At 36.1% G+C, this 17,839-nt stretch overlaps 1 protein-coding gene across 2 annotated transcripts in view; it reads right to left on the bottom strand.

Moving 5' to 3' along the window:
• LAMA2 (laminin subunit alpha 2) overlaps nt 1–17,839 on the bottom strand; it is a 656,330-nt gene that overhangs the window by 35,963 nt on the left and 602,528 nt on the right. The window contains exons 51-53 of one of the 2 annotated variants that reach the window (XM_053591647.1): nt 7,294–7,432; nt 5,140–5,151; nt 2,140–2,260 (exon numbers count right to left, since the gene is read on the bottom strand). In XM_053591647.1, coding sequence (XP_053447622.1) covers nt 2,140–2,260; nt 5,140–5,151; nt 7,294–7,432 — 272 coding nt within the window. The remainder of the gene's footprint in view (nt 1–2,139; nt 2,261–5,139; nt 5,152–7,293; nt 7,433–17,839) is intronic. The other variant, XM_053591648.1, reaches the window with a different exon arrangement.

Raw genomic sequence — 17,839 nt, 5'->3', positions numbered from 1 at the left:
AGATTTAAACCAAACTGACACACAGGTAGGTATGTGTCAATCAATCTCCCTACTACGCCTCCCTTGAAACACTGTAATTAATCCCTTGAATACACTCTGTCAATGAATTATGTTTTACAGAGGAGTCCAACTGTGATCTACGTCTTCATTCTTCCCAGTGATGAGCTCAAGGTAAAGCTGTTCATCGCTATCAAAATTATAAATATACTCTACAATGTTAAAAAATCAAATAAAACGTAAACCTTAAAAATAAATAAACCACATATTTCATAGTCCAATTTTTTTCTAAAATTTAAATAACATCATTGTCCTTGCTAGATTATAAACAGTTACATTTTAAACAGCAAAAAAATGTGAAATAGAATCAGCCTCTGCTAGAGTCTCAAAGCTGTACAGATGTATATAGATGTTTATAGCCTTCATTCATCCATTTGTTTTATCTTTCATGACATTACCTTCTTCCTCCCTCTATTTAAACTGAATCTTGACAGATATGCTCATTTCTAATGTCTTTTTTTGCTTCCATATGCGGAGGCTGTCCCTGCCCATAAACATAGATCATTAGTACTTTTATGGCTGGAGGACCTTCTACGGTATGAATGTACCAGCATTTATTTAAGTAAGGCCATATAGCTGGGCATTTAAAGAGCTTAAAATATTCCTTTTATAAGTCCTAGATTTTGCTGGAGTAAAAGCAAGAAATCCTTTAATGTAGGCTATTCCCCCCCCCACAGTGTTTCAAGTCCAGTTAAATGGCATAAGAGTAGTAAAATGTATGCTCTATTTTCTTTTCCAATTTTCAAATCATAGAATTTTAGATAGTTTTGATAAAAGCACTGTGTACACTTTTTAATATTTATCCACATCAAATTTCTGCCTCATATTTTAGTTGCAAAATAATTCCTGGTTACTGAAAAGTGCCTTTACAGAATCATCATTTCCATGCATAGATGCTATTCATTTTCTGGATAGTTTTCTATCCGCATGTGTATGTCTTTTGAATGTGGATGAGAGTTGGGCTTTGAAGATGAAAACTCTCAGTAAAACTTTCTTTAAGAAGCCAGTACAGATCCTTAAGAGTTTCATTCTTTAACTGCTTCCTTTTTCCTTCTTCCCAGGCTTCATAGGGTGGGTGTCTATAACCAGTTCCAACTTGGAGCCTGTAGCTATGAATAATGAAGACTCAGAAAGTTCTCTTCCACTCTTTAAGCCTCCATCACTTGGATGGCAGATTCACTTTTTCTTTCTTTCAATTCCTCCTTCCATCCCCTGAATTCTACTAGAATGCTTTAAGGTAGTTTTAATCGGAGAAAGCTGCCAAAATGAGTAAACGCACCATAGCAGGGTAATTAAAAAATTGGAAGTATGATAGATTTAAAATTTTCCTTGAACAATAAGCTCATCACTTTTGAGTTCCCTTAAAATCCTTACTAATATTTGCTGTTTACCATTGGCTCTTGTGTATAGATATTTTAAGAGTGCACAGCCCAGACTTGAGTCTATCTCACATATGGGTCTTATGATTGAAGGGTCAGTGCAAAATAGTCAGGTTGAATCAGGGTACCACTGGCTGCTTTAGTGAGAAAGAAGAGGTACTGGGAATATCAGCCAGCAAGGGACTTGGCAGTCATTTGAGACATGAGTCTTTGCAGAATTGGATGCTACAGGTCCCAATCTATGTTACTCCAAAGGCAAGGGGGCTTGAACACATGAGTGATTATGGTATAAATTACTACTTGATGTTTGTGTAAACTCCAACACATTCCAGAAAAAAAGATAAGGTTTCTAATAAAGCTATATACAATAAATAATGATAAAAGAAATTTAAAGTAGGTGACAAAAATGAGGAAAAGGGAAGGGAAGAGAGAAAGAGAAAAGAGATAAATATTAAAGATACATGCCTTGAAAGGCTTTACATGTGAATGGTTGAATCACAATTTTGAGTGTTTATAATATCATTTCCATCCTGGTAATTTATAGAATGCTTCCATCTTGTTTTATCATTTATGCATAGCTAAGACTAAGGTCAGTAGGAATTTAAAATATATTAACAAAAGCTTGATCCCTGTAAGGACACTCACACTATACAAGTGAAATCTGATAAGAATGTGTTTAGGGAACCATTAAAAACACACCAACCTCCAGTGAGCATCCTTTGGTAACACCAACATAATCAGGGCTGCTGAGTATATTGTATGGAGTTCTTGAAATTTCAATATCTTTGAGACAGCCGGAATATTTCTTCAAGTTTACTTCTGGCCTATTGAATAATCAAACGGAGAACAAAAGCAGTTTCATTAGGGTAATGGCAATGTACTCTCTGCCTACCGGGAGGAAGCCATATGGAGCAGACACACAGGCAGGTACGTCACAGACATCAAACTGTGCACACATGTACCCGGCGAACTCTGCCTCCCATTCTCTGCTGCTGGGCCTAAGTGGATGTTACCACCACCCTGCAGCAGGAGTCTGTATGTAGTTGTTCTCCTTTGAAACAATAATCTCACCCGCAGCATTAAACACAAGGTACAGAAATTAACTAACTTCTTGCTGATGCTTCATATGCATACTAAAAGTGAGAGTTTTTTTTTTTTTTTTCCTGGTGAACAGCAGGTGATTATGTAGGCAGCATAATCAAACTACATACAAAAGTTTTTAAAAAAATCTTACTCAAGATTTAGAAAAAAAAAATCTGGAAATGCTAATTTTGAGGAGAAAGTATATCTTTCATGGATATTTTTTGGGGGGGAGCAGTTCAAAAATAACATAATACATCTTTAAAGCTTTTAAGTACAAACAAAACCCAAGGAATATTCTTTTGGATTTCATAGTATAAAAATAACTATTTTAAATTAGCCTTACAGATTGACCCCAAAGTCCATATTCTACAAAGCCACCAAATGCAAAGAATACAACTTTTCATTTTCCAGTAAAGTTGAAAAATGGCTTGTATACCCAAACTACTTGCTTTGCTCACTACTTCTTCAAACAGGGCAAATGTGCCTGCAGCTTAGAAAGTAGTCTTTGCCCTTGAGTCCAGATGTTGCTTTGATTTACTATAGGACCTTAGGCGAGTGATCTGACTTCTCAGAGATTCAGCACCCTTCCATGTGAAAAATGTAGGATAGTAACAATATCTACATTATCAAGTTGTGATGTTGGATATCTTCACGAATAGCAGAGCACACAGTAAGTGCTCAATAAACATCAGCTAGCAGGACATCCGTGATGATTATGATACTTCCTCAGCTATAATAGTACCGTCCAATAGAACTTCCTTTAATGATACGTAAGTTCTGTTTTGCACTGTTCAAATCAGTAGTTGCCAGACACAACATTGTTTGTCCCACAGAGAAACTGAATAGTTATTGTTATTTAATGGTCTTAATTTACATTTGAATAGCCACTGTGGCTAGTGCTTACTATTTTGAACAGTAAAAGTACCCAGGAATGAAAAGGCAATTCTTCTTTGTGTGGTGTTAATAAGCATCTGTAAAAACTGTCCAATCAACACCAAAATATTGTACTTGATAGGGTAATGATTAATTCTCTCCTCATTATCTCATGATGCCAAGTTTCTCTTTTTTTATCTTAATGAAAAACACACGGTAGGAGGAAAAACAGGTGGGAGAGCAAATTAGAGCCTGGCAGTGTGTATCAGGTGATTTATTTCATGTCAGCCATTTGTTCTAGTTTGGTTTTTTTCCTTCTCTTTCTCTGCCTTTATGGAGCTTCTTTATTTTTATTGATAAGTTTTCCTTGTTCCAAAGGTTTTCCTTCTGTTCAGTCTTTTGGTTATTACGAAGAACATGGATCTTGCTTATAACTTTTTTGTCTAAAGCAAAGAGAATTGTCAATTTCAATCCCAGTGTTCACCTGCTTCCATATTTTCCTTTAAGGGAAGAGAGAATTATCATAATTTTTTTCAGAGGTCTTGTTAATAAAGTAAATCCCTCCTGCAAATTGTATAGGTCATTGTTTCAAGGGAATGCAAAGATCCATTTCAAAAGAGGATGACTTAGCAAGCTCAGCATTATGAAAATCACAGAGGCTAAACAGTCACATACAGTGATCATGCCCCGCATGGGAACCAAGGTCTCTGTTTCTTGAGGGTCACCACACAAAAGCGAAATTACTAAGCGACACAGTGCCATCTCAGAGTTTCATTAACATAATTTCCATGAGAGCCAATCTTTGTCTTTTAGCTATCGCAGCAAACATAGCATGACTTGTCTCCTAACTGCGTTGTGATAAAACAATGTGGTTTATTCCTCCTTTTCATAGTCTGATTTCTTGTATTGAAATCTAGCCTTCATACTTTAAAATCTTGGATCAATTCAGCTTCATTTTCTCCTTTTCAGAAATTTGGCATAGTTAGGCTCTGAGATGCCAAAACACCAGGCTTCAGTTTTAGCCAGTGTGCAGCCCTTCATGTCTCTGGGATTTGATCAGGCCTTTACCGAGGCCTGCCACGCACAGTTTTCATGCTAATAACTGTCTGCAAGGAAGAACTAAGTGCTCCTGAGAAGCCAGGGAAACGAGCAGACTTCTTCACTCTCAGTGCACACACTTGTTTTAAGTATGGTATTCCCAGAGATTCCTTTCATCTGCCTCAGAGCTAATTTTAAATAAACACGGCAGTAAATAAGCAGCATTGGTGAGAGGTGCAAAGGCCGTGTACACGTTTGCGTGTTTGCAGGCCTGCAGAAAGCAACAAGGCATGGTGAGCATTCGAGAGCACGGGGTGATGATTCAGCAGACAGCGTGGTACTAGGGATGCCAGAGGGGGTTCAACCCAACAGACTGGACTTTGACCCAAAACTTGACCAGCTGCCCTTTGCGTGCGTGCTGCTGGTCACCAGGTGTGCTGCGTGCAGCTGGTGGAACAGTGAGCAGAGCAAATCTATGGTCACTGCTGGTGAGACAACTCAGACCGCAGCTCAGCTGAGGGTGGGCAAGCGGCAGCATCTTCGAAGCAGGAGTGGCCTGACGACTCTCAGAGTGCATGGCTCGCTTGCGACACGTACTATGAACAAAGCCGCAGAGGTGGCCCTCTGCTTCTGCATGGCTGCCTTCTCTAGGAAGCCACATTACCCACCCCATGCACTTGAGAAAGGCATGCATAAATTTAAACTTTACCTTGCTTTCATACTAGGTCAAAGGAAAGAAAAAACAAAAACAATTTACTTAGAATTATATTTCATTTCATAAAACAATGAACTTTAATCATCAATCTTGAAAAAAAGTCATCGCACAGGGATCAATAATACAAAGGAAGGCAATGCAAAATAATGACGGAACAGAAAACGGATGAACAGAAAACAGATGTATGTCCTTGATTGCCGTGAAATTAGAATCCAAATATGACCACTGCTTACACTATTCTCTTGGAAAATTTTTTATTTTGAAAGACGAACATAAAGCATCTATTTTTATCAATTTAATGAAAGGGAAAATACACAAATGTCACTATTCTCTAGTATTCATGAGTAGCTTATAAATACTGTCTTTCAAAGAGCTTGAGGTTAACAATACATGTCAGAATAATGTAGGTTTCCCACAACTTTTATACTTTATCATACTGAGGTCCTGTCTATGGGCAAAATAACAGCTAAGTATGAATGTTTGATTCCATTACCAAGTGCAAATATACAGCTAAAGATTATTTTGAAGTAATGAAAATATCACTACAGAAATATTATACTGTAATTACGAAATGCTATAGTGTAAAAACAAAAACAAAAACAAAAACAAACAAACAAAAAGATTAATTTCTCCAAACAGAGATATAAAACCTTCTCAATAAACTTAACAGGGACACTTTGTAGATATTATAATTCCTAAAACTCACTTTATGATAATTCAAATCATCACTTGAATAAATGAAGCTAGGTTTAGATAGCCTTATTTTGGCTACATTTAGTTCATGTGATAGAATATAGTTAATGATCTTGTGAAGTAAAATTTTAGATTTGAACAACTGCTGGGTCCCAGGATGTAGTATGCTATCTGTCACACAGTGGATGCTCAACAAACACTTGTCAAATGACTGATAAATGGAGTTCCAATTATAACTATGTCACTATTGAAATTAATTTGATTTGTAAGGATTTTTCCGACTCGGCATTTAGAGCTATATTCCCAACACAAATATATTACAATGTAGATAAACTCAGAGCCAGTTTATTAGCACCAGGAATCTTGTCAACTACACCCTTGAAAGCTTGGTAATTAAGCAGTTGCTTATTCTATGAGTTTAGATTTAGGAAAAAGGAAATTTCAGCCTGCATGCTGACTGTCATAACATGAGACTGAAGTTCCACTAGTCATTTGGGAAATGTGGAAATAATTAAGCACCATCCTTTTCAGAACACTGAAATTTTTCCAAATGTAGTTGGTCCTTTTGGAGTAGACAGGACTTATATAACTCTTAAGCTACCAAAATCATTTACTACTAAGTATTTAAAAACTACCAAACTAATTAAACAAAACAAAACAAAAAAATAAAAAACAAGGTAGTCTGTATTTGTAGCAAACTCTTGTGGTTTCATCAAATAGACTAATCCTATTGTAATTAAATTCAATTAATGTTTATTGAACACCAAGTACCCTACAGGCTTTATTTCTTATGTTTTATAAAAATCAGTGAATTAATTAAATACCATGTGAAATATTTAATATTTAGTTACTTTTATATTTCTTGAACTAACTAAATTATGAGGTAAATATGTCTCCCCATCCTACTAGCTAAAAAACACGTATGAAAAAATGTTGGCATGGGTGTGAGAAAAAGTAACCTGGTTGTAGTGTTAGGCATGTCGGAAAGCTCTAATATAGCATATAGGAAAGCACTAATACATTATTAGGATCCTAACGCTTAGCAATAAAATAAGCTATATTCATAGTATCCCAGAACACTGACTAATTTTCAGAGCATTAAGCAATGTCACAGGACCATTATCTCCAGTGAATGTGCAAGGAACAGCAATTACAAGATCCACATTCACTCTAGCTTCCGCTGTTAATTACCTTCATAATTCTTTACAGCAGGTGCATATAAGGGAAACAGTGATTCAAATCCATCTCTTCAACAAAGATGTCAAATCTATCCTTTGGTTTCCAAATCCGGTGTTTTTTTTACCACAAAACGTGATTTTTTTTTTTTTGGATTGGGCCTTTCTGCAACTAAAGGTTATTTGACATCCCTATTATAATTAAACTTCAGAACTCTAGTGAGCATAGTGGCCATTTAATTAAAACGTAATCCTCAGCTTTAAATCTACTCTAAATTACCTCAAGTTTCTCAGCGTTGGCAGGCCACCGAAATATATTTTGTCATCTGCTTTCAGGTCAAGACCAAAGTTGTTTCCGGGAGATGAAGTGGCTATGTTGTCCTCCTGATTGGTATCTATATCTACGATTGATATGTTGGCTGTAAAGGAAAAAGAAATTTTAACATTTTATTTGAGCAATATCAACCATGATCTACTGTGTATCATTATAACTGTTACCTAAAAATATAGTATAATTCTAAAATTAACATTGATTTTCTTAAGCACTTGTACTGTATTTGGCCATTTAATAGTTGCAGAAATTATAATCACACAATAAAATATGTTATCAAACTATCCGCAAAAAAGCATAAAAACAATAGCTTGAACATCAGTGAAGGCAAATCAATGACGATTATTTAGATGGATATCAAAGACCCATTTGTTACAGTTTTCTGTAATACAGATAATAGAAAATATAGTAAGACAAATAGTAAAATGCTAACATAGATATTGAGTGGGGAATCAGGTCATTCACTGGAAACAGGCTGAATCTACAGCTCTTTCTATGTATTTTACTCGCCACTGGGCTACTATGGTTTAGGCTCATCTGCGTCATATGGTCGTACATGGACGTGGGACATGAGGATGTTTGGTTCTGCAAGATGGTGGGACCTACATCCACTGTAAATTACATATTAGACTGACATGAGGAGGGTTGTGAGAGAGCCACAGTCCTTACGTCTTAGTGCTTTGCTTTGGGGTCTTTCAAGGTTTTTCTAATATGATGAAGATAATTCAGAAATAGAAAGAGAAAAAATGAACGAAGGGGCACTTCTCTGTTTAAACTACATTGTTTAGAAAGCAGATGGAAACCCCTTATCTCATCTGTCGCCCTCCCATCTCCATGCCCTTTCTTCAGGGTTGAGCTAGGCTTTTTCTGATTTACACGCTTTCTTACCATAACATTTGCTTAGACCCTGCCTTTAAGTATTTCGTAAGCATTACTGACACATATTGAGACATTAATTCATTATCATGGTAGATTTGGACTCTAAATCTTTGCCTGATGTAAGATCTGCATTAGTGAGAATTTGAAAATAAATGTTTGAACCAACTGTAGACGGATTTCTGTTTATTCACTGGAATGCTCGTTTCTTGGATGTTCCAGGTTAAAATAAATGTGGCAAACACTGGGTAGAACAGAGTTAAACACATATCTTAATTTTATGGCTGCCCGGATCTTTTAACTAATACACAATGCTCCAAGAGAGGGTCATAACTCTCTCATGTCAATGAGTACTGTGGTAATCCATTTTCAGGGAGCCTTATTTGAGAAATATTTCAACCTGCTGCAAATGGAAAAGACTTTCTTTTCCTTTAAGGCTTAAGACAAGGATGTCATGCTATATGGGTGCAACTCAGCCCCTGTTAATAAAAACCAATGTAGATATAGACATTTTACCCTTTGAAGTAGCTGTGTTTCAACCTGTTGCCACTGATATTTTGGAAATGGCTTTAGAAATTTCCAAGGTGTCCTTGAATTATATAACCGTGGACATTTGCAGATGTCTCCCTTCTACCATGTAGAACGCTTTGACTTAATTTCTTCCAGTTACGGGGGGATACCTGCCTGTTCTTTCAAGTGTTTATTTACTGCTGTTACTATTGAATTGGAAGGTATTAAATAAAAATACCTGACTTAAAAAAAGAGAGCAAGAGAGAGACCTAGATAGAGGGAGATGCACTCCCCAAATTTACTTAACCATGGAATATTATTTTTCCTCAACTCACTATCTTCTCATGTTAACGTCTTATAGAAGACAGACATGAATATCAAATCCCCCAATCCCATTATAATTGATAGCTTTACCATTCTAAAAAGATGTTATTTTCAATAAAACCAAACACAACTGCCTTATAAAAAAATGACCCAAATCAGAGATAATCCAAACCTGTTAATACCTTAGTTCTCAAAGCAGATTTTTAAACAACAAAAACATTATTCTCCATTTGTGAGGAATAGTTTTCCTATTAAAAAATAGGTAGTAAATGAAGACTTCACAATTTATTTTCATGCACATTAATTTCATACTCACATTAATTACTTTCATATACATAATTAGTTTCATACCATACAAATCCTTGACTGGACTGGTGGTTTAAACAAAATGGATTTATAAAACTGTTTTCAAGACTTTTTCATGCATCTTCCTTTTAATCTAGATCAGCAAAGATGTTTTCCTATGGGGCTGTTGACTGGAACGTGAAAATAGCCTCTTTTTGCAGACCTGGTGGGTATTTTAATGGTGTCTGAAATGAGATTCTGCTGCTCTATCTAGGCAAGCCAGTGACTGAGGTGGTTTTCCTCCTTATCCCTGAGCGAATATATGCATTTTGAGAAATCACTCTAAGAAAAACTGACTAAAGAGCAGCAACGCAATTGAATTTAAATTCACTGGTCCAAGAGTGAACTCTGGCAGAGAAACACAGGATGGCATATTTTTACTGACTAAGGGAGAGCTTTACTCTTTCCTTCACAAGTTATAGTGATGAAGTGGGTTCTGGTATGAAATGCTAACACTTGCTTTTGTTTCTTGCCTTATTTCTTTTCCCAACAAAATAGGAAAGTAAGCTATTAATGCAAATTTCAGAGTTGCTGAGTTCAGACGTCATGTATGGGTAAGCAAGGAAATTAAGGGTTTTATCAAATAATAGACACAGAGTAGGGGCTTAACTAGTATCAGAGAATCAATGCTGAGTTGTTATAAGCTAACTGTTTTTACCTTGGTAATTCTTTCTTTTAATCCAATGGAAATTGAAATAATCGTTTTCAAGTTTGTTTTCACATCAATGCACTTGGATATGGCAACTTCTCCTACTAGTGACTGTGGGATGCCCTCCTGAAGGGTTGTATTTGCATTTCAAGGGATGGTGCTCATACAGACTGGCAGAGGGTAATTCATGTAAAACAACTAATCTGCTCACTGAAAAGGAGAGATGCCTCTCATTGTTGGAGCCTTATAATTCCTATCCCATTACTCTATGAACTCTGATCTTGCTAAAGTCCTCAGGAACCTCCCTATATCCAAACTTGATGGAGTCCATGTAGTCCTGATCTTAATACATATTTATGCAGTCTTTGATGCTGTTAGCATTTTCTTGCTTCTGGGAAATTTCTTCTTTGGGCTTCCATAATGCCAACCTTTCTGGCTTCTCCTACTTTTCATTCTCAATCTCCTTCCCTGTGTTTTTGAACACTTTTGAAATGATGACGTTCCTTAATCTCTCTTTCTTTGTCCACTTCTCATGTTTTAGCCATTTGGGCAAACTCAAGTTTATATTTACTTACGATATGTTGATGACTCAAAAATATGTATCCCTGAACATGAGTTTGCCTAAAAATCCACATTCAGCAGGTGAGACATGATCATTTGTATTTTCCTTTAATACTTGCTTAACTTCCTACTCCCAAATCTGTATTGCTTATCTTATTTGGTATTATGTAACTCTCATCCAATCTCCTAAAGTTCTAGGGGTGTCCAAAAATGCTGATTATTTCAGAGGACTGTTTTGCTTATCTGTGGTGTTGAACATCATGAAAACTATGCATGGACCTTTTTTTTGCTAATGAGCTTTCATCAGTGTTTGTATATTCAATGTGTGGCCCAAAACAACTCTTTTTTTCCAATGTGCAGCAAAAAAACAAAACAAAAAGGTTGGACACCCCTGTAAGTCATGACTTTCTCCTCACCATTTACATCAACTAACAGCTTTATTAAATTCTCCTCCTAAATAACTCTTATAATCTGCTTTATTTTTTTTGAAACAGTTTTATTGAGGTATAAGTGATGTACCATAATTCACTCATGTCTAAAGTGCACAATTGAACAAGTCTTAATACGTATAAACCTATGGAACCATCACCACAATTAAGAAAATGAACATATTCACCACCCAAAGGTTTCTTTATGCTTCTTTATAATTCTTCCTTCCTGCTAGCCATTTATAACTAGCTTCTATCTGCCTTCTGTGATTGTAGGTGGCTCTGCGTTTTCTAGTTATTTTATGAAAATGTACTCTACTGTGCCTGCTTTAATTCACTCAATAATTATTTTGACATTCATCCATTTTGTACATGTATTAATACTTTATTAGTTTTTGTGGCTGAGTTGTATTTCCTTGTATGGATATATCATAATGTGTGTATATCCATTCACCTGTTGATGGATGTTTGAGTTGTTTACAGTTTTTGACTTACATAAATAGAAGCAATATAAACATTCTGGTTATACGTCTTTATACACAAATACGATTTCATATATCTTCCGTCAACATCTGGGAGTGAAATGGCTAGTTCATGTGGCAAGTGTAAATTTAACCTTTTCTAGAAATTACCAACCTGTTTTTCAATGTTGTGCCATTTTATATCCTCACCAGCAGTGTATAAGAGTTCCAGTTGCTCCACATCCTTACTAGAACTGGGTGTGGGAAGTCTTTTTTAATTTTAGACATTCTACTAACTGTGTAGAGGTATCAACATGGACTTATTTTGCATTTTCTTAATGTTGAATCCCGTTGGAACTCTTATTTCAAGCATCGCTCATCTCCTGCCTATGATGTTATTGAATCTAATTGGTCAGTCTGTCTCTAGTTTATTCTTAATGTATCTTCCGGATTGATCCCTAGACTAATAAACTGAAATTGAAATTACCATGCCATCAGAATAAGCCCAAACTTCTCAACATAGTTTAAAAGATTTCCTGTGATCTGGCCCTTGCCAATATGTGCATCCTTGTTTTCCACCATTTCTTGAAATTTAAACTCCAGTTATTTAAACTTAAAAGTTTCCCCTAAATAATCCACACCTTTTAAAAACCATTATCTTTTCATGTGACACTCCATGCCCTGGATCATTGTGCAACTGCCTCCATCCTCCAAAAAATGATTTAAGGATCAGTTACCATCCTCTCCTTTTCTTTCCATAGTATGTGCCTTAGTGTTGACTGCTTCCCAGAGAATTTATTTATTGGTGCGGCACAGAACACATTAGTCAAGGATAAGAACTCTATTCATCTTCATTGATGCAGTGCATCTGATACACAGTTGGCATTTAATAAATGTGTCTTTTATTATTATTAAATCACAGCTGTGTACATTAATGTGATCATGGGGCACCATACACTGGTTTTATAGATCATTTGACACATTTTCATCACACTGGTTAACATAGCCTTTCTGGCATTTTCTTAGTTATTGTGTTAAGACATTTACATTCTACATTTACTAAGTTTCACATGTACCCTTGTAAGATGCACCATAGGTGTAATCCCACCAATCACCCTCCCTCCACCCATCCTCCCCCTCTCTCCTCTCCCTCTCCCCTTTCCCCCTATTCTTAGGTTATAACTGGGTTATAGCTTTCATATGAAAGCCATAAATTACTATCATAGTGGGGCTGAGTACATTGATACTTTTTCTTCCATTCTTGACATACTTTACTAAGAAGAATATGTTCCAGCTCCATCCATGTAAATGTGAAAGAGGTAAAGTCTCCATCTTTCTTCAAGGCTGCATAATATTCCATGGTGTACATATATGACAATTTATGAATCCATTCATGGATCAATGGGCACTTGGGCTTTTTCCATGACTTAGCAATTGTGAATTGGGCTGCAATAAACATTCTGGTACAAATATCTTTGTTATAATGTGATTTTTGGTCTTTCGGGTATATACCTAGTAGAGGAATTATAGGATTGAATTGGAAATCTATTTTTAGGTCTCTATGTGTTCTCCAAACATCTTTCCAAAAGGAATGTATTAATTTGCATTCCCACCAGCAGTGTAGAAGGATTTTCTCCACATCCATGCCAACATCTCTGGTCTTGGGATTTTGTGATATGGGCTAATCTTACTGGAGTTAGATGGTATTTCAAAGTAGTTTTGATTTGCATTTCTCTGATGATTAAAGATTATGAGCATTTTTTCACATGTCTGTAGGCCGTGCACCTGTCATCTTCAGAGAAGTTTTTCTTCAAGTCCCTTGCCCAGCTTGCAATGGGATCACTTGTTCTTTTCTTGCTTATACATTTGAGTTCTCTGTGGATTCTGGTTATTAAAACTTTGTCAGAGACATAACCTGCAAATATCTTCTCCCATTCTGAGGGCTGTTTGCTTGCTTTGCTTACTGTGTTCTTGGCGGTGCAGAAGCTTTTTAGTTTGATCAGGTCCCAGTAGTGTATTTTTGAAGCTGCTTCAATTGCCCGGGGGGTCCTCCTCATAAAATACTTGCCCAGACCAATTTCTTCAAGGGGTTTCCCTGCACTCTCTTCTAGTATTTTTATAGTTTCATGTCTTAAGTTTAAATCTTAATCCAGGGAGAGTCTATCTTAGTTAATGGTGAAAGGTGTGGGTCCAGTTTCAGTCTTCTACAGGTTGCCAGCCAATTCACCTAGCACCATTTGTTAAATAGGGAATCTTTTCCCCACTGAATGTTTTTTGTTTTAAACCATTTTATTTTATTTTATTTATTATTATTTTTTTCATTTTGCAGTTTTTTTTGGCTGGGGCCAGGTTTGAACCTGCCACCTCTGGTATATGGGACCAGCACCCTACTCCTTGAGCCACAGGTGCTGCCCCCACTGAATGTTTTTCATTGGCTTGTCAAAGATCAAATAACAGTTAGTAGCTGGATTCATCTCTTGGTTCTCTATTCTGTTCCAGACATGTTCTTCTCAGTTTTTGTGCCAGTACCATGCTGTTTTGATCACTATCAATTTATAGTATAGTCTGAGGTCTGGTAGCATGATTCCTCCTGCTTTGTTTTTATTTCTGAGTAATGTCTGGCTATTCAAGGTTTTTTCTGATTCCATATAAAATGAAGTATTATTTTTTCAAGATCTTTAAAGTATGACAGTGGAGCTTTAATAGGGATTGCATTAAAACTGTATATTCCTTTGGGTAGTACGGACATTTTAACAATGCTGATTCTTCCCAGCCATGAGCATGGTACATTTTTCCATTTGTTAACATTTTCAGCTATTTCTTTTCCTAGAGTTTCATAGTTCTCTGTATAGAGATCTTTCACGTCCTTTGTTAGATATACCCTGTTTCCCCGAAAATAAGACAGTGTCTTATTTTAAGGTGTGCTCCGAAAGATGCGCTAGGTCTTATTTTTAGGGGACGTCTTATCTTTCCTGTAAGTAGGTCTTATTTTCAGAGGATGTCTTATTTTCAGGGAAACAGGGTATTAACTCCCAAATATTTCATCTTCTTTGGCACTACTATGAATAGAATGGAGTCCTTAACTGTTTTTTCAGCTTAACTATTGTTGGTATATATAAAGGCTACTGATTTATGAATGTTGATTTTATAACCTGAGACACTGCTGTATTTCTTGATCACTTCTAAGAGTTTTGTAGTAGAATCCCTGGTGTTTTCCAGATATACAATCATATCATCTGCGAAGAGTGAAAGTTTGATCTCTTCTGACCCTATATGGATACCCTTGATCACCTTTTCTTCCCTAATTGTGATGGCTAAAATTTCCATTACAATGTTAAAGAGCAGTGGAGACAATGGACAGCCTTGTCTGGTTCCTGATCTGAGTGGAAATGATTTCAATTTAATTCCATTCAATACTATATTGGCTGTGGGTTTGCTGTAGATGGCCTTTATCAGTTTAAGAAATGTCCCTTCTATACCAATTTTCTTAAGTGTTCTGATCATGAAGGGATGCTGGATATTATCAAAAGCTTTTTCTGCATCAATTAAGAGAATCATATGGTCTTTGTTTTTTAATTTGTTTATGTGTTGAATTATACTTATAGATTTACAGATATTGAACCAGCCTTGAGACGCTGGGATAAAACCGACTTGGTCATGATGTATAATTTGTTTGATGTGTTGCTGGATTCTGTTTGTTAGGATCTTGTTGAATATTTTTGCATCTATATTCATTAGTGATATTGGTCTATAATTTTCTTTTCTTGTTGGGTCTTTTCCTGGTTTGGGGAACAGGGTGATGTTTGCTTTAACAAATGTGTCTTATAGGGGCATTTAATAAATGCATCTTGTAAGAGCTAATCTCATGGAGCAGATAGGTTAATTTCCAAGCCTTTCTTCTTTTCCTTTTTAATTTAAATTTCACTGATTTAAATGTAATCTTTGGATATTGCTCCTAACGGTAAATGACTATATTCTTATATTCTACTGAGGTTATGTTTTCAGCTACATATAAGACATCTGTATTTTTTGTGTGTGAGTTTTTATTTTATATAACTTTTTATAGTATGGCTTTAATGCTTTTGTTTTTATTAGAAAAATTAGATGTTAATTGACCTGCTAGAGTAAATAAGATGCTTTAAAATTAGCATAAAATATTGAGCATGTGAGAATACATGTGGAAAAATAGAACAGCTATAGTTTTATCATAATAACAAAATTTCACCTATTTGATTTCAGAAGTTGGTGCTGAGAGCTCAGAGATAATAGAGAATGGGGTACAACCATAGGCAGAAGAAGGTAGAATTTCCAGCCTACTTTGAGAATCAAAGTTCTGAAATAGTAAACCTCAGAGGTTTAATGTGATTTTTTTTTTTTTTTTAATGGTGATGCTGTAGAGACACATTAGAGAAAAGGAAGGAGAATAATAGCTGCTTGGTGTATTTGGTAGGAGTATTCAGGAAGGCAACAACAATGTTAGTCTAGAGTAAATTTGAAAGCCAGCAGAGACTTAGGGAAGATGTCAACTAGCTTCAAAGGGATGAAGCTGGAGAAAAGAAAACAAAGCAGGAGATACCGAATGAGCTAAAATAAAGAAATATTCTTTCTGATTTTTGGACCACAGAACAGTAACAATGTTGCTCCATTAAATCTGGAAAAAGTAGACCAACTGGGGAAAGAACTTTCTGAACTGATGGAATGCTTGAGTTGCCTTAAACCAGCAACATACTATTTTTAAGTACCTAGACAGTACTATAACTTGACCTTTGACTAACATTGAGTCAGACCATAGTTCTTTTGGTTACTTGTTTAATGGACAGAATAAAAGTTTAGAGGGCAGCCTGACTATAAAAATTCATATTTCAAAAGTGATAATTTGTGGAAATTATTCTCCTAAATAGTTAAACAATTCTATCCTTTTTTCTTACATTATAGATTTGCTTGACACATTATATTTAGACTTCATAGCCCTAGTCAATTTAGCCCAGTGTTCCTGGTACCCTTCTTTCATTGACCATTCTCACAATGCACATCAATCTTTTCCTTCCTTCTTCAAACCTGTTATTCTACTACCTCTTAACCACTCCCATTCTCAGTCAACTTTCTGCTTCTAACTTAAATAAAATTATTATTGCATCAGGAGAGAATTATCTCAAAGTCCCATTCCATACCTATAAACTTATCTTTGTCTTCCCTTGTCTCATTCTATTTCCATCCTATTTGTGGAAGAAGGATTTATCTCTCTTCCTTAGACTGGGCACTTTCTCCTTAGTCTGATGTCATCCTCTCAGGCTTTCTAAGGCCTTTGCTGGATGATGATGACGATGATGCAGGCTCTCACTCTGTCACCCAGGCTGGAGTACAGTGGCATGATCAGCCTTGAACTCTTGTACTCAAGCAACCTTCTGGCTTTGGTCTCCTAAGCAGCTGATATTACAGATATATACCACCATTCCCAGTTAATTTTTTAATTTTTGTAGATAAAGGGGTCTCACTATGTTGCCCAGGCTAGTGGCCATGAGCCACTGTGCCTGACCCCTGCTATATTATCTATTACCACTACCTTTTTTTTTTGTATTTCCAATCACTTCCAATTTATTGGTGCATCATCCACAGCCTACAAACATGATCAAGAATCTTTCATCCATTCATTCAGCAAGTCTTTACTGAATGTTTGTTATGTGCTAGGAACTGATGGAGAAAATCAACATGGTCCTTCAGCTCATGATCCCTGCTTGCCATGCCATCCAACACCATCTCCTCTTTCTTGGTTGCTGCTCTACCAGATTGCAGAGCCAAAATGCTTTTACAATCAGTCCGCACTCACGGCAGCCAGCTTTGCCACAAGTTCTTTTCTCTGTAATACTCTGTAATTGGCTTTCACTGTAACCACATCGCCATTCTTCCCAAGGCTTTTAATCACCTTTGTGTTTCCAAAGACAATGAATTTCTTTGTCTTTATCTTCCTTGAGCATTTTGTGACATATAAGTTAAATTTTTCATTCTTCTTACTTTTTCTTATTTTTTCTATTTTTTTTTTTTACAATACTCCCACAAGTATGCAAAAAACTTTCATTCTTTTACAATCTCTTGTTTCTGTGATACCATACTGTCTCAAGGATTCATTTCTCCTTGATTATTTTTTCACAGCCTCCTTAGTGGGGGTCTTCCTTTACTATATTGATGTGCTACTGGGCTTTGGATCATCTTATTCTAGATATAACTGCTTACTTTTCTTATACCTATTTAGATACAACTATTTAGAATATGACAGTAATTCCTAGCTTCCATTTCTCTCTAAAACTCTGCTAATGGCCTGGCACGATGGTTCCCACCTATAA

This window comes from Nycticebus coucang, chromosome 5 (genome assembly GCF_027406575.1).
Source record: "Nycticebus coucang isolate mNycCou1 chromosome 5, mNycCou1.pri, whole genome shotgun sequence".
Taxonomy (NCBI): Eukaryota; Metazoa; Chordata; class Mammalia; order Primates; family Lorisidae; genus Nycticebus; species Nycticebus coucang.
This window is presented reverse-complemented; position numbering and strand designations above follow the sequence as displayed.